This window comes from Paramormyrops kingsleyae, chromosome 10 (assembly GCF_048594095.1).
Source record: "Paramormyrops kingsleyae isolate MSU_618 chromosome 10, PKINGS_0.4, whole genome shotgun sequence".
Classification (NCBI taxonomy): domain Eukaryota; kingdom Metazoa; phylum Chordata; class Actinopteri; order Osteoglossiformes; family Mormyridae; genus Paramormyrops; species Paramormyrops kingsleyae.
In genome coordinates, this window is record NC_132806.1 from 15,877,087 (window position 1) to 15,896,643 (window position 19,557).

Consider the following 19,557-nt stretch of genomic DNA (forward strand, 5'->3'; position numbering starts at 1 on the left):
TTATGATGGTGTAACGACAGGTTCAACGGAAAGTAAGTTGGAAATATCGTAAGCCAAATATTAATACGATAAGTAAATGACCGTCACTGAATAAATAAATAAATGCTGTGACTAGCTAAATATCAGCAACTGAAAAGTAAATAAATGAATACAAGTTTATCCTGTCATTAAATGTACAGTTTGGTTAAACAGAAGAAAAAAAAGTCACCGTACGATACATTGTTAAACACTGCATGAGATGTTTACGCTCATGATTGCTGGAAGTGTGGCGGCGTGGATGTTGCCACAGCCCAGCATTAGTAGAAAGTATCGTACTGCGTATCGCTGGCTGAGGAACAGATCAAAATTCAAGTTCTGTTCACTACTGGATGTACATCACGATTTCACCATCGTAAAGTCAACATTTTGTAGGCCAAAGCATTGTAAAAAGAGGAGCATCTATATAGAAGTTGGTCTATTTTTATGTGACATCCCCTACTTCTGTGTAAAGATGTCTTCTGTGTAAAGTTTCTGCTGTTAGACTGCAGCTGTTGTCCACCATTAAATTTATAAAGCACACAATACTTAAGATGATTTCTCATTATAAATGTTAAAACGTTTAGAAAATTCCCAGAACAAAGTTAGAGAGACTTTGGAAGGCTTTTTTTGGCAAGTTTATATGGTCGCAGTTAGAGTCAGAAATTTAGCCTCATACAGATTAAAAAAAAAAAAACCTTTAAAAGAAAAAAAGAAATTGCACAATTCTTTACAACTGATTAACTGACCCACCTAAAAAGTATAACAATATTAATTTCACAGTTGAAAGCAGAAACACAAAGTCTGAATTTTATTACGTTGAAATACTAAGTTAATTTTAAAGCCAATGCTGAAAAACTCACACATGCACTGCTGAAAGTGCTACTGGGAAATACAACACGCGATACTGAGCTCCTTCTAATGGGTGGCCTACACTTTTATTCAGACTCACTAGTACTATTTCTGGCATCTTGGTCTTTAGTTCCTGAACTGTGTTCAAACTGGTCAAACCTTTAGCAGCAACCTTCACAGCAAGAACTCTGTTGACAAGACTGATCATACAGAGGCCAGGCAAGAAATAAAATTCAGACTAAGAGCAATTAGACAAGGCGCAGGACACAAGGAAGAGAAAGTGCATTATGATGTCTCTTCTTAGGGTACTCTAGGCTTCTCAACTGGGTTTAATTCTTAGAAGGTGGGTAACATACTAGATTTTTTGGGGCGGGGGAGGGGGGGTTACATTTCCCTTTGGCTTTCTCCATACACACTCTCATCACTGTAGGCAATGTACAGGAAGAAGTCTTCCTCGTGGTGTTCCTGAAAAGCAAGGAAACTATTAATGCGGAGGGAGAAGCAATGTGCAGACAGTGATGCATGATGCGAGTGAAAAAGATGGCACTAGAGTGATCACACCAACAGAATACAAAACCAATAAGAAAGATGAAAGTTTAAGAGGGAAAGTCCAGGAAGGTGATTAACGCAAACCCATACCTGGTACAGGAGTCCCATGGTGGCTGAGGTGGGGGGAATGACATTGTTGACAAAGAAGAAAAGGGCATCTTCAGCCCGTAAATGGATCCGCTTTCGGATGAGGAAGTAGAACTGGCCCACTTAAAAAAGATGACACCAAAGACATAAAATTACATCTCTGCTACTAAAGAAAGTGATCTACAAGGTCTAGTATTCATTTTATGAAACCAAGAATATTTAAGTTTATAATTTTATTGTATAATTTGTCAGATAATGTTATACGCAGAGTAAATGTCTCAAATATCTTGTTGGTAGGGTATAATATAAAGTGGAAATTAACAGGCCGCATAACAACATATACATGATCAATACAATGTTTGACGTATTACAAAAAATAATGGTTGTGTTCATTGACTTTAAACAAAGAATCCATCCTTGATAATGTTAGCATTACATTCCAAGTGATTTCATACAGTATATCAAACGTTATTCAAATCACAACATTATCCAAACTGCCCAACTGAAATTCAAAGCTTGTCTTCAGAAATTAAAGCTGAATAGCATTTGTCCCACATAAGAAGTCAGTGGGTCACCTGTTAGATCTGAGGGAACCAGGTATTTCTTCTTGTCCAGGTCACCTATCCTTGCTTTGGGTGCTTTTTCAACAATCACCTACAATTAAAAAGCACCAAAATGAGACAACAAAACTGGTTTACTTATGGAACAAACCATCAAGGCCAAATTTCACTTTCACGATCTTGTAGAAAGGAGAACTGATATTCTCTGACAGTGAGAAACCATGATACGAATCTCAGGATGAAAAATACTTAAATAGCTCTCTCTAAAAGGGGGGGCATGCGGTTTTTTTTTTAAACAACGTCCTCATTGTTCCACAGAACTCGTATCAACAGCTTGTCAACGGATCTTTAACCAAAAGTATGTAATTAAAGTAAAGCTATCTAAAAACCATAAGCAAAGGCCTCTTGGGTAGGCTAAAATTGGAAACTCAGAAGTGGAGATGACTATCCAAAAATATTTTTTATCAGCTGTATTGTGTCCTGTTTAAAATCATCAGCCATACAGAACAACTTTTTAGTTAACCAGTATAAACACTTCAGCTATTTTAGGTCATTTAAAATAATCCAAACACTTTCATTAGTTCGTAACACATATGCCAAAATCCGACATATGTTTTAAGTCTGCAGAAAATCACTATGACTCCAAGAACGGAGTCTCTATAGCTAATAACAAGCCGTCAGTGCAGAAAAGTAGACAAATTCACAGAGCTTATATTAGGGCAATTTCTCACACACTTGGAACACTGAAATTAAAGGCAAAATAATTGACAATAATAATAATAATAATAACAACAATAATGTTATTATTACTATTATTATTGATATTTAAAATGACAGTTCTTTAACACGAAAAGTTTCCAAAACGTATGTACATTATATGTTACAGAGGGAATAAATAGAAATGTACAGGTGCTTTCGGAAGGACGTTGTAAATTTTTCGTCGGCCGACAGTATTAAGTAGGATTCTGTTCATTCATGTTGTACAAATCACTGCGTAATGAACAGGCCTATTTAAAGGGGGGTTAATATTTTAAGTGGCATTAACTAACACTTTAACTTACTACATTGTAGTTAACAATGACAAGGGTGCGACTACGTTGACGTTCACTAGACAGCTCGTTACGGCGAATTGGCATCGGTAAATAAACCATCGTTTCGTCTGTAAGATGGATATTACAACAAACACTACGGTTAGTAATTTTGTTTTAAATGTATCAATATACAAAACTGACAGGTTAACAAGACGAAGTGTGTTCACAAAGACTTTCTTTGATAGCCTGCGTTTGTTGTTTGGTTAGGTTTGTGTTTACAACACGACTCGGCTAGCGATACTCACTGGGACCCTGTCCGGGTACTTCTTTCTTATTTTTTCACCCTCTGACCGTCTCTTCTCGAATGGATGTTCTTCTTTGTACTGAAACTTCATTGTTGATGGTATTGGAGTAAGCTCCGAGACACAAATATCCGTCTGGGTTGCTTCGATGTGGGCTCTCTAGCTAAGCTACCTAGCTACAGTGCTGCGTTGAATTCGACTGCGGATGGATACAATAACAACACGAGCAAAGTAAATACGTAACATCAGAATTCGCGAAGCCCCGATACGCCTCGTTGTGCGTCTTCGAATAACGGAGGACTGCAACAGAATTCCCCTTGACAATTCGTAGACGGTACTTCAGTTTAATGCCAGTCGCCTGTCATTTGGTCTTAAATACTGAATAAACCACGGAAGCTTACTGACGCCATGTGCGTGCGGGCACTTGAAGGTGAACTGCAAAAGTAAACCACGATTTATGGACAAAAAATACAGTTAGTGGTGTTTTGTAAGTTCACGTCGATCTCATAGTTTCATTATAGCATCCAATATAGTCTTTTATATTGCATGACGGTTTAAAAGGTTATTCTATGGGGATAGAAGGTGCTTCTTGAATGGCAAATTAATACATCAGAAAAGTGAAACTGAGTCTTGTTCGTTTCCGTTTTCAATAAGAGCTCCCCACGAAAGCATTTTATACTGTCAATTAATAAACAGCAATAAAGAATAAAAAATAAATCACTGGAATGTGTCGCACGCTATAAACGTGCTACGCTGAATTTGTTTCCATAGCAGGTAACTTACGCAAGGAAATGATGGCGTAATGGGCCGGCGCGTGACTCTACGCCGTACAAAAAAACTTCCGGTTACTGGTTGTTCATCTATGGCGGTATAACATATTCTTACACACCCATATAGTTGTGTTATCTATTACTATCTATCCTAGTAATAGATAACACAACTATATGGGTGTTTTACACGGCATAATATAGGAAATGACTGGTTTCATGTCTTGTCAATTTTTGGAAGTAACGACTCTCCCTCCAAAATACCGAAAACACATTATTTGAAATTATATATATCAAAAATTCTGTCCATAATGGCCACAATAGAATACATAGTCGGTACCACTCTACTGGAACTACTTTATTTTGACGTCTCTCGTTTTAGACAGCGGAAGGACTTGGTGGTAATTTGGCTCCGCGTCACGTGACTTTTCTCGCTACCGCTTGCTCCGTAAGGTGCATATGACAATGAAGGAAGTTCTGTGCGGAAGATACCTTAATATCAACCCTGAGATGCGTTTTCATGCTGAAAACGCACGACTTAAAAATAACTTACCATTATTGATAGGATGCTAAAAACCAAATGCATAATTTATACGTGAATTCACGTAACTATAGCTGCACGTTTTAGAAAACCACAAAAAGGCTGAGGGTTCTTGGTTTGTTGCCCCGCATTAATTGGATCTAGAGAGCAAAACATCGTCGCGCAACTCAAGAGACTAGACAACAGTGAAGGGATTCATCGGAAAATATGACAGTCGAATTCAAAGGGTCAAAATAGATGTAATTACTGCATACGTTTTTTGTAATATTGCACGAAACCAGCTCTAATAATGGAAGCTAATTCAACATCGTAACAAGGACGACTTCTTTTTTTTTTTATGTATTTAACAGAACCACTCAGTTTTTACTCACCCACTCTGCAAAACCGGAGCTAAGGGGAGTTTAAATGCTGGACGTTTTACTTTAAAGGAACCAGCGCACCCTCGGCGTACGTGACATGGCAGAAGACTGTTAGTAATGGCATGGAATCCGAACGGATATATAAGCAAAACGTTATGCGGCGATGCTGCATGAGGGGTTCATTTTACGAAACAAAAGAAGAGAAGGACAAACTCTAAAAGGACAGCCCGATGGACAGAGCGGTTGATACTGATAAGTGTTTTATTAGTAACACGCACAGACCTGGGGACCGAGTCAAAGAGAGGCCGCCTGAAGTATTTACTAGACTAAAATTGTTCAAATGACAATTACATGGAAGGAAAAGGGGGTACATAAAAACAGAAGAAACAGAGAGTGTGTGTGTGTGTGTGTGTGTGTGGGGGGGGGGGGGTTCCCGTTCAGTTTTAAAAAAATATAGATAAATGAGGCATAGTTATAAAATGGAAGAAATTATAATCAACAGCTTTCCAGTTGTTGGTGACTTCTGGTTAGGCCTATTTACTGGTTACTGGAGCAGACTGGGAAAGGAAATGAGGTGGGTAATCTCTACACATTCAAAATGGTTCTTTGATACTTTCATTTGCATCTTAATCTCCTGTATCTGTAAGCTGAACTTCAATTATGAATAATAATGTTCAACAAAATGAGACCACTGATTTCTTCCTGTCATTTCAATATATACATATGAAAAATAACTTCTTTCTTCATAGGCAAAATTATACGGTCTGTGGAAATGTACTAAGACTAACCGTAACCTTCACCCCCCACCCCACTAAAATCCTCAGTACCATTGCCAGTACCCCCTTTCTGGGAAATAGGGGGTGGTCCAGATTCTTTAGTCCTTTTTCCTTTTGGCTTCATTCAGTAAATGAAAATCCATGTGACAGGTGATGAGTTTGCCGAGTGGGATGGGAAGGGGGGGGCAGTTTGGGAATAGGTCTGTGCCAGTTCAGGTTGGGGGGTGGTTGTAAATAAAGGAAACAGGCCGGCTTCATTGTCTCTGTCCGTTTACCTGTTCAGTTTTGTCGTCGTGAATTAAAAAGACAAAACATGAGCGTACTCCTGCACGCGTGCACAGACATACACCACACATGCACACACTGTATCAGAAACTGTAAGGCAGAGACTTTCTGAAGAAAAAACAGCTGGTGCCCCAGCTAATTTCCAGTTCCCTGTTTGGCTGCCACACTCCCCTCATCCCTCCTCCATCTTCCTCTTCGTCCCCCAAGCCCATCTCCACACCACTCCATAATGATGGGTGGCGGTGGTAGTGGGGGTATTGTGGAGCAATGAGAGGTCAATGGTGTGACTGGCGGGTGAAGGGGGGTGTTTTGGGGGCAGCAGCCGTGGGATGGGGAAGGGAAAACTGAGGGCCCAGATCTAGATGTGGCCCCCACTGGACTATCACCAAAGCCGATGCTGGTGGAGGTTTCGACTGAGGACGGATCTGACGTCAGCTGTAAACCTGCAAACGAGAGAGTGTGAAATGTTCAGATTCACTGTGCATTACAGGCAAAACATATCCTATATGTTACTCAATGACAACAACAAAAATAGTTAAAGGTGATGAATTTAATGGTCATCGGCTGTTTCTCAATATACGTTCCTGACCGTACTTGTGTTCTCACGTTTTACATCATCTTCCATTGCTGAAGACCAGTTCCAATACTATGAACAGAAGTACAGAGGACGGTAAAAATCCCCAGATATCGTTCTAGCCCTGCCTCAGATACCAAGGACTGGTTGTATCCTCGCCAAACGAGAACATTCCCATGATTCACTGCATCCCAAGTTTGTTCTTGGAAGGCAAGACCGCTCTTGCCAAGACCACAAGTACGATCTTTGCGTTCTTGGTATTAAGAAACACCCATTATAAGAGGGTGAGGTCCAGGGAGAGGCAGAGCTTGCACTGCACATGCAATGCGAGTCAGAGCCTCACCTTAGTGCGTCCAACATGGGCAGCAGATTCAAAAGTGCTGTGTCGCTGGGATCGCTGAACCAGGACTTAATTGGTATCGCGTTGTCTGTGAAGGCAAATTTGGCACATAGAAAGTGAGAAAGCAAGAACCTACTCCCACAGAAGCTCTTCACACATCAGGGCACAGGGAACTCGGGTGTCACTGCATATCAACACAAATCACAAACTAGCAAAACTGAGGTGAAAGTGTGAGAAGGAGCCAGCGTAATCTGGTGCGTTTTGAACATCACTGTAGAACAGGGGTGGACTCCAGTTTGCAAATGGACCAACGTGCAACATATCAATGTAATTTACTGAAGGTAATCCCATTCCCACGGATCTTGGCTTTGTGAGGCTGATGAAATTTGGACCTTGGGGAAAACTATTTGAGTACCTGTGCTGTAGAAGAATGAGGACACTACAATTTCAGGGACAAAGCTATCATCTGTGATGGTGAAATAGGCATTAAAGTTAAGGACAGATTATTTGAATGTTTGTGACTTTAAATAGAGCAGTACAATGGCCTCGCAATTGCAGGAATCCCTTGGTTATGCCTGTGAGTTCTCCCTCGAGCAACGGGTACTGTTTCATACTTGTGGCTAATGAGCAATTTTGCAGCTACACAGGCTCCCGCATCTTTTGAAAGCTTCCTACCGATCACCTGGCACATTGTGAGCTATGCACCGTGTGTGTGAAACATCATGATGTCTTTGTACAATCATGCATTGAACTGAACTGATTTTTAACTCCCACTCAAACTGCATGCTTTTTGGACTGAGAGAAAATTTGACTACCCAGAGGACACCAGCAAGGTGGAAGGAGGCACTGCTTCGGAGTAACCCATGTTACTGCCCCCATGCACGAAAACCATCGCACCTTCACACAAACCCAATGCAACAGAACAACCAACAAACGTCCTCAGTATCCTGGCTAAAAATAGGCAGCACGTGCTTCTGTACCCAGATTAAATTGCCAAGGACAAATACAGCAAGCTTGAGCAAAATTCCACACGGTCCCTCTCCTGGGAAGGGAGGGGTACTGCAGCTCACCTGGGTGACTCCGGTAAGCTCCGGGTGAGTTGTCCAGGATAACGATACTGGAGAGGTCGTTGTGTACCACTGACAGGTCTTTTATATAACTACCCAGGTCTAGGGTACAGTGCTGCAGGGGGGAAGGCCAACAAAGGCAAAATGTGTTAGTATAACACAAACATGGCAAAAAGCAGAGAAACAGATGGTGGTTAAGGACTAACAAGGGCGAATTAGGGGCGGGGAAGCAAGGAATGACATTCTCAGGAGGGGTTCTGCAGTCAAAGTACCCAGCTAGAACTGTGCCAAGAAAACCAGCTAACGTTAGCAGGAGTTTCAACCTTTCTTAAACAAAGGATCCTCGAATAAAAATAAAAGGAAAAGACTCAATCAGATAGAGAATGCGTGAACTAAGAATTTATGTGGACTTAATGTGTTAAATGGGGGACCAAGGGAAACAGTATTTCAGCACACTGTGTACACGGATGTGTTGACAAAGAATGCTGGAGTCTCTTGAGTCTTCAGTCTTAATAATTGCTTCTGCCCAGCTTGCTTGTTGTGTGTGGCAGGGGGACAGTGGAGTCCTTCCTGAGTGCTGTGCTCCTACTGTGAGTACCTGTCTGTAGTATCTCCGTCTCAGAATCCCCCTGTTGTTGTCCAGCTTGTCCGCGACTGCAGACCCATAGATTTCCATACTGGCCGTAAACACGACGAGCTCATACCACTGACTGACCTGAGAACAAAGGTCACGTGACATTGAGGAGAACAGGTCAGGAAGCCTGTCACAGCCACTGAGGAACATCACACCCCTATAAACTGTCTAATCATGACAATAGTTCATTTTACTTACCACTTCTAGGAAAAAATCCACATGTGGTCTTTTATGTACAAAAAATCTGACTGGATGTTTGTCTATAACCACCTAAGAGAGAGAGAGAACAAGAGTAACAATTCAGGGTTTCTTTGCCAAAGGGAATGAGTACAATGGCTTCGGTGCTGTGGGTTCGAATCAAAGTCCTGTGTGTGGGGAGTGTGCATTTTCTCCATGTTACATAAGATTTACTCTGGTTCCGAGTTCAAATGAAAGCAGCCCAAGGCAGCTCGGTGCAATGTGTTTGTGAGAATGCCCTCTACTGTTAGGTTTGTGCCCTGTCTTGTGTCATACTCTGTCTGTTACATGCTCTGGATCACTGCAACAAGGGGTGGGTGATCTTCCCAAAAAAAAAAAAAAAAAACATCACGATCTTTATAACACACAATCACGATCCACGATCTGAATTGCAATCTTTGTTCCCAGTTTTGAAATGTACCATCAAGAATATCTAAAACAAGTCTAAGGACTTACCTATTAGCACCATTTAAAACAATATTGTATTTAACCTCCTGAAACCTAAGGAAAAAAGTGTCCTTCAATTTTAGGTTATTTGTCTTTGGAGGAAATAATACATCTTACAATTTAGAATTTTTCAAATGTATTTTTATTTTTAATTTCACAGCATGTCCTCTTTAGTGTACAACAGGAATAAATACGTTTCCTAACATCAGTGAACAGATAGATGGAAAACTAAAATGTCCACTACAATGCACATAAATTAATGGGTGGGGTCTCAGGAAGTTAAGATACCGTTTTCTAAATGATATTTAAAATAAAGTTTAATTCAGGATTTGATTACTAAACTTCATTAAACCAAAAGTTGTGTCAGAAACCTGAAGTTGTGTCACATGCTTCCTTTTAAGGTGGTTTAATAAATTTGTCGTATTACCTCCAGAAGTGCCAAGTTCACAAACTTTGCTTTGTTTAATATCTTACTGTGCTGGCCCAATTTGCATTTCGCACGTCTGCGAATGCACAGCATTTTAATATTGCAAGTTGCTGTAAATATAGACAATATGGTTTGCTATAAAAGTTGCAGCATGAACCAATCAGGCAGTGCCAGAAAATATATACAGACACTCCTCTACTTACGAACTTTCAACTTATGAACTTTCAGACATATGAACGAAGAGGACTTCAAGTCCAAATTGTTTTCATTGGGCTCCTGCTTCCTGTCCGCAACATCAATTTTTTTTCTGTGCATCAATTCCGTTTAGTACGACTTCTGGCCGCTACTCCCATCATGCAGCAGTGTAGCGTGCGTACTCCCAGCATCCTAGTTCTTTGTACTTGCGTATACTCTTAAAATGATGTTGAATTACGACTTACGAACATTTGAAGTTACGAACAGCCGTTCGGAACGTATCTCATTCGTAAGTAGAGGAATGTCTGTATAGTGCAATGCAATATAAATAGGGCAATGCAGATGTGCGAGGTACAAATCAGGCAGGCGGTATGGATTGGTTAGTTACACCTTGAATCCTTGCTTCATTCGCAAACCAAGAGAATGACTTCATACTAAACGGCTATACTGATTGGCCAAGTTATATCACGTGTCTCGCAGGGTCAAAGGGTCTCTCATGGGTGATGTATTTGAAAAACGATTCAATTGGCATGGTGGGTGAGTAAGTGTGGTATGGAGCAGGTAGTGACACACATTCCTTCTTATGTGAAGTTTGAAAGTATTAGTAGGAGAACTTAAAAGGTCACAATCTCTATGATTCGCATGAAAAAGGTAGTTTGGAAGATGCCCATGATCTATCATGGAATAAAATCATCAGATCGCCCACCCCTAACTAACAGAGATTAATGGTTACTAATCACAGAAGGATAGGCTGTCTGTTGCGATACGCAGTTTTGTTCATTCAAATAAGCTTTGTTATGAGCACAAGTGTCCACTTCTGTTCAGGTGCATGGATTAAAGACAACAAAGGATTTTTAAGGTCCGAAAACACATCCACGTTATGTTGGTTAGGTGTGTCCACTGAAGCCTCAAAGCCTGTCTGCTAAGTGTTTACCTGACATCAAGGCCTGTTTTGCGTGTTTATCAGATAGTGTCCTGGACCGTACCTTGAGGATGAAGTCCGGCGGCGTACCGGGTCGCACTGTGGGCCTCAAGACCCCATCGTGGTGGGAGTGGATTAGTGTCTCGTCCAGATCCAGAACCAGAATCTTCCTCTTCACCGCATCTTGAACAACCACAGAGCATTACTCATTGGATTAGAGCCCCCCAATCAATCTGGCATACCGTTCTGGTGCAAGGCTTTACACCTAAACCTAATACCTGTGTTATATTGAAGTACAGTAAAACCTTGGATTGCGAGTAACTTGGTCTGCGAGTGTTTTGCAAGATGAGCAAAATTTTTGAATAAATTTTAACTTGATAAACGAGCGAAGGTCTTGCAATATGAGTATTACGTATACGCTTTGTCTGCCTAGCGTCACGTAATCACAACTGAGCCGATGGTTCTTCTGTCTGTCTCTCTCTCACTGCGGGATTGTGGGTAATCGTTTCCCATGCTCGGTCTCAGTCAGCGTGCCTCACTCGTAAAGTCAAAATTTAGTAGAAAAGCACCACCCGAATAAGGGTGTAGTACTGCAAGCGATGAATCTGTTTGATGATAATGCAATGTCACATTTCCGTAAAATCGAAAAGGAGGCAAAAGCAGCTGTCATTGGACAGGTTCCTTGTTAAAGTCGCACAAAAAGAAAAAGAATCCAGATAGCAGTGATTCCGTTAGTTATAGTGAAAGTCATCCTACAAAATAACCCTCCTCTTCTCCTCTCTCTCGTGTCCCTCACACCATCCACGACTCTTTTCAAAGGTAAAGTGCAGGTTCATTTGTTTTATGTATTTTTACTTTATATTTTGCATTAATCATTGTTATATGAATATTTTTGGGTTGTGGAACAAATCATCCGAGTTTCCATTATTTCTAATAGGAAAATTCGCTTTGATATGCAAGTGCTTTGGATTACAAGCATGTTCCCGTAACGAATTATGATCGCAAACCAAAGTACCACTGTACTTAAATCATGTAAATTAACAGCTGACTCCATAGATAACATTGGAGAATCCTTCTCCAAAACCCTCTTTTCACATCCTCAAACGGCTCCAAAGTAAGAAGGTTCACTGGGAAAGTGCTTGGGTTCTGGAAGCATTTCCAAAATGTGGAGTCTTAATGAGAGGTACTTACTGAGTCTGTTTCTGGAGACAGGTGACAGAGGTAAAATGTCATAACGCACTGTCTGGTACTGGATTATCTGAAACAGGAGTGGGAACACGGTCATTTGTAGTAAATAACAAAAAAGCCCATTTTCCTAGTTGAATGATCAGTTATGTTACATGTTAAACTTTACTTCCCACAATATTACACCAATGATGCAGCAATAAGACAGGGCTGTGGAGGCAGCAGTTGCCCTGTTTTATTCACACCAACAGCAACCAATCACAAACTCACTTTTCAGCTGGGTCTTTCACCCTGTACCAGCAGTCATGGTCTAGTCCTGGTCAGCCAATGATTCACACACCAAATGAAATATGCAGGATAGCACAGAGCCCACATACTGATCCATCCAAATTTGTCTAATTATTTTGCAATGAAAAACACAAAATTCATGAATAAATGAAAACTTTAAAGCCAAACTCTAAAGTCACACGGCAGAAAAAACCAATGACTGGAATATTCACAGATCCAAACCAAGATTGAACCAAATAAAGGTGCATAAATAAAAAAAATCAGCCTACATTTTCACCTCAACGGAAAAGGTGCATAAAAGCACAGCTCTTTCATGGTTATATCAGTTTTAAGTTCTATTTTTTATTAAGCGCACCCACACGTACAGCAAGAAAACATGACATTCAGTTTAAAAAGTTCTCATTGCAGTTTCATAAATCCAATTTCAGAAATAAACATTTAACCCATGTGCAGGATTTATAGTAAACGCCAATATGGCTGGCAAGTATCAAAGGCACTCACAGATGTTCCCTGACTGCCTGTGTAATGGTGTCACACAGGAAAATAATGCCATTAGCACTGGGTTTGGCACTTCACACGCAGGAACCAAATCAGGGTAATCTGAAGATGATACCCATCCTTCCAACAAACTGCTTATTCCGATCAGGGTTATGAGGGGGCTAATCCCAGGCAGCACAGGGTACAAGGCTGTGATGCCAGTCCAGTCTGAGACACACACACACACACACACACAATCGTACATCACGGCTAATTCAAAGACTAATATAAACCACGTCTTTGGACTGTGCCAATTACACACACACGTGAAGTAGAAGTGGGATTTGGTGTGAGTTAACAGTGTTACCCAGGGCCACTGGGTTGCCCCAGTTATACATACAGTGCCCACATACACCCCACGACATAAACTGCAGAGGAGTGATGTGCAAGGGTGTTGCCCATGAAGGAAGCCACTGCTTAAGCCAATGCACACAAAAGCCGGTTTAGCATTTGTCAGAGTCCATGTTGACAAAGGTGAAGACTATTGGGACTCTACACTTCAGAATGATGAGACAAAGGTAAATCTTTTCAGAAAGCATGAAAGTAGCATGGAAAATGCATGGTGCGCACAATGTTCTTCTGTGGGGGTGTATAAGTTCTGCAGTTGTTGGGGAATTGCACTTCACCGATGAAATCATGAATTCACAGATATGTTGTGGGATGCTGAAAGAGAAGATGGTATCATCTCTCCATGCCCCGGGTGGCCGGACACTCATTCAACATGACAACGACCCAAAACATACATCCAAGGCCACTGCTTCTGAGGAAGAACAGGGTGAAAGTGATTCTGTGACCAAGCATATCAGCTGACCTCAACCCAAAGGGCACCTGTGGGGAGTTCTGGAAGGACAGGCTGAGCATCATTATCCATCCAGCATCCAGGTTCTGGAAGAGCTCATTCTCCAAAAATGGAGAAAGATGTGGCAGTACGTCGCCAACTTGTTCATTCCATGTCTAGAAAAGTTGGTGCTGTTCTTAAAAATAATGGAGGCCATACAAAATATTAGTACAATTTGTTGTAGGGTATATTCATTTTTGCAACACTTCCTTTAAATACAGTTTATTATTTTCTCAGCCTAATGAGGTTGGTGATCAAGTTATGTTGCTAATGAAACAAACTCAGTTTTGTCAAAAATATGCTAATAGTTCTGGTGTTCACTGAGAAATTGATAAAAATCTTAATTTTCAAAAGGGGTGTATTCATTTATGCTGGGCACTGTAGTGTGCAAAGTGGTCATCTGTTAAATCAGAATTCTAGCTTTCAGAATTGCATAATCAACTGGACCAGGAAGAGAAACACAGCTGTGGCATTGCGTTTCAAAATAAAGTCAAATTCGATGCCAGAGGCCTTTACTTCTTTGTCTTGATCACGGCAGTGAAAACATTGTTTATGGTGCCATAGCAGAAAATGGCGAGTTTCCCTTTTGAACGTCTGCTCGGTCTCCTCTTCAAACTGAGATTCACAGGTTTTGAAATAAATGCAACTTTCAAGCCAAAATGAAAACTAATTTTAGGCCACAGTTTTGCAATCCTGAGGTACTGCTGGCTTTGGCTACACCTTTGATGAAAATCATCCATTTTTATCCTGAGCCAAAAATAAGCTGAAGCCTTAGGCCACAGATCTGCTTATACAATAAAAAGTTACCGAAAGGCGAAGGGTTGAGTTAAATGTGAATTTGCCTTTAAAATATTACTTACTCTATTTGTGCAGCAGTTTGGTCAAATTTAAAAAAATACATGCTTCAACTGCTAAACAGTATGTGCCCAAAACTGCTGTAATAATGAAATCTTTAAATCACTGCCATTTAATGTAGGCAATTCTTTTTATCTTGGCTGTTGTTAAATTAAAGCACAAAGAAGTATTTGCTTGTCACATATTGGACTCTGTGCGACTGGGTTAGTTAAGGGAAACTTATGGTTTAACAACACCCTTGTCTGCACAAAAAAATCTGAATCCAAAATCTCACATTGCTATTAGAAACAAATGTTGGTTTTCATTGTGTAGCCCAAGGTAAACTGATACAAATGTATTAATTTACCAAAATTCTGTATTAAAGCAGTGAACAGAAAAAAGAAACTTCACATGCAGCATTTTTAATAGTCAAGCATCAAAAAACTGGCCTCTGCCAAACAATGTTGATAATTAACTCAAATTTCAAGCATAGTGAATACTGCAGCATTCTTTAGAGGATTGTAGCCGTTTTAATTTGGAGCTTGTGTTGATGGAATACCTAACAGTGTGTTACCTGCATTTCCATCTATGTAGTCTGCATGAACCTTGAAAACCACAATAGAAAATAAACGCAAAACAAAAGTTGTTTCACATGTATTGTGCATCACCTAAATTTTGGCCCATATCTCCAAGCCTCCCAGATAGGAATAGCCCAGGAATCCAAGAGAGAATCCCACACTCCTCTGGGATATTTATATCCACTGCCAGCTGTCCAAGCATGTCATGGGAAGTGGAGAGAGAGCATGGTTGTGTATGTATGAGCGGGGGGGGGGGGGGGGGGGGGGGGGGGCAGAGATTGGGAGCCACAGGGTGACTTTGAACCGGGTGTACAACTACTCCCCCCAGAGAAAAAAAGTTGCCCAGCTGCTAGAAGCAACTGCTGTATTTGCCATCCCCCCCCCCCCATCTATCTCCTTAAAGGCCTGACTGCCACATCATTGCCTGTTACAGACAGGGGGCACAACATGAGGAGGCGTGTCATTTTCTGACTCCCATTCTTCCTCCTGGGCCACTGATCAGCTCATGGATTTTGATTATTTGTGTTTATCATGCAATAAAAGCCACTGCATTATAAAACAAGCAGTTATATAAGCAAACAAGCAGTATAAAGCTACTAATTATGTAGGCCACAATCGCCTAGTTGTCAGAGGGAGGAAAAAAATATATTCTAATAAATAATAATTAAAAAAAATTAAGTTGAATACTGGTGTTTACACCCCTTAAAAAAATCTTTTTTTTTTATAAAGGTCAAAGTGCATCAGCCACTGTGTGTTGGTCAGCCACATTCTGCTATCAGAGGATACAGCTTTTTCTAGCCAGAAAAAGTCCATGAAGGAGTTTTAAAGCTTTATTTCTAACATGACTTGTATTGTTTACAGACTGAGCTAGCCAACTCTAGCTGTGTGCCTAGGGTGCAATCCCTTAAAAAGGAAAATAAAATTCATGTCAAATCCTATACTTAACATGCATTTGAATCTTGCTTGGTGTGGAAAGCATGTGCAAGGCCCCTTACAACCCACCCAAAGCTGAATTTTCCTGGCAGAATGACTTGATTTTTGTCTATTCAAATCCTATGGCTGCATTTCAGTACATATATAGCAGTAAGATGAGAGCAAGGACACCTATGTACAAGTCAGACTTCAACGGGGGTATAAACACCACGCCTTCGATGGAGGTGACAAAACGCTTCCCTGACCTACAGTGACAAGCAAGGAACTACCAAAAAGCCTGCCAAATACCGGATGTATTAAGTGAAAGTGAAAGCTAAACACCTGTTTTGTATGCATTTGTAGCTTACTGCAAAGCTAGTATAAATTTTGCAACTGAAGCAACAAAATGCCATTTGCCCCTAAAACTGAAAATACCCGCTGTCCATTAACCCCAGTGTTGTTGTGCTTCTCGAGGTCACTTTTTTGAACCTATTACACTATGGCTACAAACTGTGATCATCAACTAGCAGTGTGTACCTCAAATAACATTACATCAGATCTGCTACATCATTCAACATTCATTAACAAAGTATGAGGTAAATAACTTCGGAAAACAAACAAAAGCAAGGTGCCACTCTCCACCTGTGGCGAACAGCAGGCTCGTTCTTACTGAAACATGTTGAAACAAAACGTTTTTGGGCAAAATTAAGTGAAAACATTTGCCATTGTTTATCCTGTCTGCTTTTGGTTGGAACTTAAAAAAACAACCCAAAATGAACATGTTGAATCTGAAGAAAAAACTTTTTTTTTTAATTGTAATGGAATAAAAAATCATCAGGGAATGATACCAGGACATAGACCTAAACCTGCTAAAACATTCAAATGAAAAACATATGTCTATACATAAATAGTTTGACAAGTCAGCATTTAGCCAATATCTCAGGTTTGTGTTAGAGCCCTAATTCAATCAACTGTTAGTTGTTTCTAGCAGATGCATCACGTCAGCATAAAACTCTTTCGGTTAGGTTATTACAACTTCCAGTGAAATAAAACCGCAACACTGGCGTTTTGGTGGAAAAAATCTCCTGAAAATGCCAAAAATCAAGACGGACTTCACCGTTTGATAAAACTTTTGTTCCCACCATTTGGGAAGAATCCACTAAGTAAGGGCTTACAAATAGGTCCGAGAAAGGCAGTATACCGGCTAATCTTAAGTTAAATCAGTATCTCCCCATGACCATCTACAGAATAAAACGATTCCCTAACCTTCACAGCAAACGCAAGTAAATTCTAATGCAACCGACTGCTTATCAGATAACCTCTAACCGCTACTACGTCTCAGCAGGTGACAATATTAGATTTGAACGAGATAACATTTTGCCAAAAAAGTAAAAGTGCGCGATGCCCTTGCCTCCACAATCCCGACTGACATTTCAGTGTGTCTTATTTTCATGCAACAACACGTGAAAGTGTCAAGCGAAAAAGTCAACCGTGCTCGAAGTTTCTCCTGGACTGCAAATAAAAGGAAGCTGGCTGACCAGCTGGCAGCTATTCTTCTAAAACCAAAAAATAAAACTCAGATAATAAACAAATGAATAAAATGGCAAGAGCTCCCCATCACAACAAAAGGAAAAGATTTACAATGTGGCGGCCAAGCAACTTAACTCACCGTGCGTAGATGCTTCCTGAGCAGGTACAGGATGAAGCCCCATATTCTGGACGTCAAGCCGAGGAAAGTGCGGATCCCGAGCAGCCACTGTCGGGTCTTCAGCATGTCGGCAGCCACGCGAACGCCCGCGCGCGACCCGGGCGGACCAAAGGGCTGGATAGTTACAGCAGTCTCTATCAACCGAACACTTTCACTCGACCAGGGAACTAGTCAGACCGAGCTTACCCTCAACAGAACCTCTCATAGAGAGGGGGAGGAGGAGGGAAAGGGGGTTGCTTAAAAACGTGCTGAACCCGTCCGGACCGACGGGCACCGGGTCAAGAAAGCGCCTAAGCCTCCGTAGAAAAGATTTCGCCTACTAAAAAAAATCAATAAATAAAATATTAAAAGTTCACAAAAGCCAACTGACTGGAAGGTGAATGAATCCGCAAGCCGGCTAGCGGTCGATATCCATGGGGAGCTGTTAAAGCCAAGAAGTCGCAAGGTGGCTAGCCAGCCAAGCTAGTAAGTTTGTTGTGCTTCCAGTCCGATTTCTAAAGCCGGAAAAAACAAGTCTGAACTTCCAGTGTCCACGGTCTGTTCTGCTATAATTCCTCGCTTTTTAGGTGAAATATAATAAAGTCCCTAAAACACCAGAACTCAAAACAGTCGCCATCAAACCCCCTTCTGCTTTACAGCGAATCCGGAACCGAACTGCGAGCCGCCATCGTCGCCTTTGCCGTCACTTCCTCCTTAACCCCAGACAGCCCTCTGCTGCGGCGCGCTCCCGAGACCGCCGCGGACGAGCCTATGCACTCGGTTAACTGAAAATGGTATTAACTGAGTGTTGACCGTATTTTTAAGAACAGGTTAAACTGCAATTGTTACATAAATATAACGATAACTACACAGGCATTAACGATAATGCCCTCGATTAAACATTTTTATGCAGCTTAAGACAATGAACATGTAAATCTGACATGCATTGAATGAAAGATCATCTTAAGTCACGATTCGTAAATTCCACGTTTTATGACGTTAATTGAAGGCGCAATTTCAGCACCTGTTTAAATTGCCGAATGCATTGACAACGAGATATATGCATAACGAGAGTATGCATCTATATAAAATATCATATAATCTGATAAAAGCTTTTTCCCATTTGAATGCTTAATATGATTCATAATATGGTATTAAGCGGTTTCAGAAAATGGATGGATGGATGGAATATGATTTGCTGTTGCCTTGGGGACGGACTTTGAAACAGCCAGTATAGAATGCATAGAAATAAGCCAGTTTTTGCAAATGCATAGCTCGTCATTGCGTGGGGGGAAACGGGGGCAAAAGAAGGAGGAATAAGCAAATATGAAAACGAAAAGAGAAACAGCATTAAGTTATAAGCCAAGATCATTTTTATTTTTCAGTTTGCTCGTTTTATTTGCATTTTACATTCGTTTCTGTTTTTTGTTCTAATCCCCGTTATCGCAGCTACGCCGCATCTGGGAGCATTTCGAAATATTTGTATGTATGGTGGTGCGGTGTTTACATTTTTCAACGAATTTCTATGTATTTTGCTTAATAAATATGTAACGTCAACTTTGGTGTAATCGAAAAAACTACAGGATTGTAATTAATAAGATATTGCTGCGTTTTCCATATGAACCAACAGGGGGCGGGAAAGCCTATTCCAAATGGAATTTCTGCAAAAGACATATAGAAGTTGTTACAAACAGGCTCAGTTCATTGAAGAGCCACACTGGCCCACCCAGT

At 40.7% G+C, this 19,557-nt stretch overlaps 2 protein-coding genes and 1 long non-coding RNA gene across 3 annotated transcripts; 1 reads left to right on the forward strand and 2 right to left on the reverse strand.

The window, feature by feature from the left end:
- Positions 1 to 637: 637 nt before the first annotated feature.
- LOC111854487 (gamma-aminobutyric acid receptor-associated protein-like) lies at positions 638 to 3,629 on the reverse strand. Its single transcript, XM_023832475.2, has 4 exons — positions 3,400 to 3,629; positions 2,079 to 2,157; positions 1,507 to 1,625; positions 638 to 1,332 (listed from the first exon to the last, which is right to left on the reverse strand). The coding sequence occupies exons 1-4, from the start codon at positions 3,487 to 3,489 to the stop codon at positions 1,252 to 1,254; spliced, it is 369 nt and encodes a 122-aa protein (XP_023688243.1). The 5' UTR covers positions 3,490 to 3,629; the 3' UTR covers positions 638 to 1,251.
- On the forward strand, positions 3,097 to 11,352 carry LOC140593296 (uncharacterized). Its single transcript, XR_011993575.1, has 2 exons — positions 3,097 to 3,253; positions 11,013 to 11,352. It is a non-coding gene; the product is annotated as an uncharacterized lncRNA (long non-coding RNA).
- Positions 5,307 to 18,554, reverse strand: LOC111854486 (CTD nuclear envelope phosphatase 1A). Its single transcript, XM_023832474.2, has 8 exons — positions 17,809 to 18,554; positions 12,159 to 12,225; positions 11,032 to 11,150; positions 8,938 to 9,009; positions 8,704 to 8,820; positions 8,109 to 8,220; positions 7,042 to 7,126; positions 5,307 to 6,567 (listed from the first exon to the last, which is right to left on the reverse strand). The coding sequence occupies exons 1-8, from the start codon at positions 17,911 to 17,913 to the stop codon at positions 6,507 to 6,509; spliced, it is 738 nt and encodes a 245-aa protein (XP_023688242.1). The 5' UTR covers positions 17,914 to 18,554; the 3' UTR covers positions 5,307 to 6,506.
- Between the last annotated feature and the right edge of the window lie 1,003 nt (positions 18,555 to 19,557).

Bases quoted from the DNA above. Each gene is read 5' to 3' on its own strand.
- LOC111854487 (XM_023832475.2), bottom strand. From the start codon at position 3,489: ATGAAGTTTCAGTACAAAGAAGAACATCCATTCGAGAAGAGACGGTCA. The intron at 1,626-2,078 runs GTGACCCACTGA...ATCTTTTTTAAG, and splicing joins GGTTCCCTCAGATCTAACAG to TGGGCCAGTTCTACTTCCTC. The intron at 1,333-1,506 runs GTATGGGTTTGC...CTTGCTTTTCAG, and splicing joins CCATGGGACTCCTGTACCAG to GAACACCACGAGGAAGACTT.
- LOC111854486 (XM_023832474.2), bottom strand. From the start codon at position 17,913: ATGCTGAAGACCCGACAGTGGCTGCTCGGGATCCGCACTTTCCTCGGC. The intron at 12,226-17,808 runs GTGAGTTAAGTT...CTCCTGTTTCAG, and splicing joins TCAGGAAGCATCTACGCACG to ATAATCCAGTACCAGACAGT. The intron at 6,568-7,041 runs GTGAGGCTCTGA...TCTCGTTTGCAG, and splicing joins CCCATGTTGGACGCACTAAG to GTTTACAGCTGACGTCAGAT.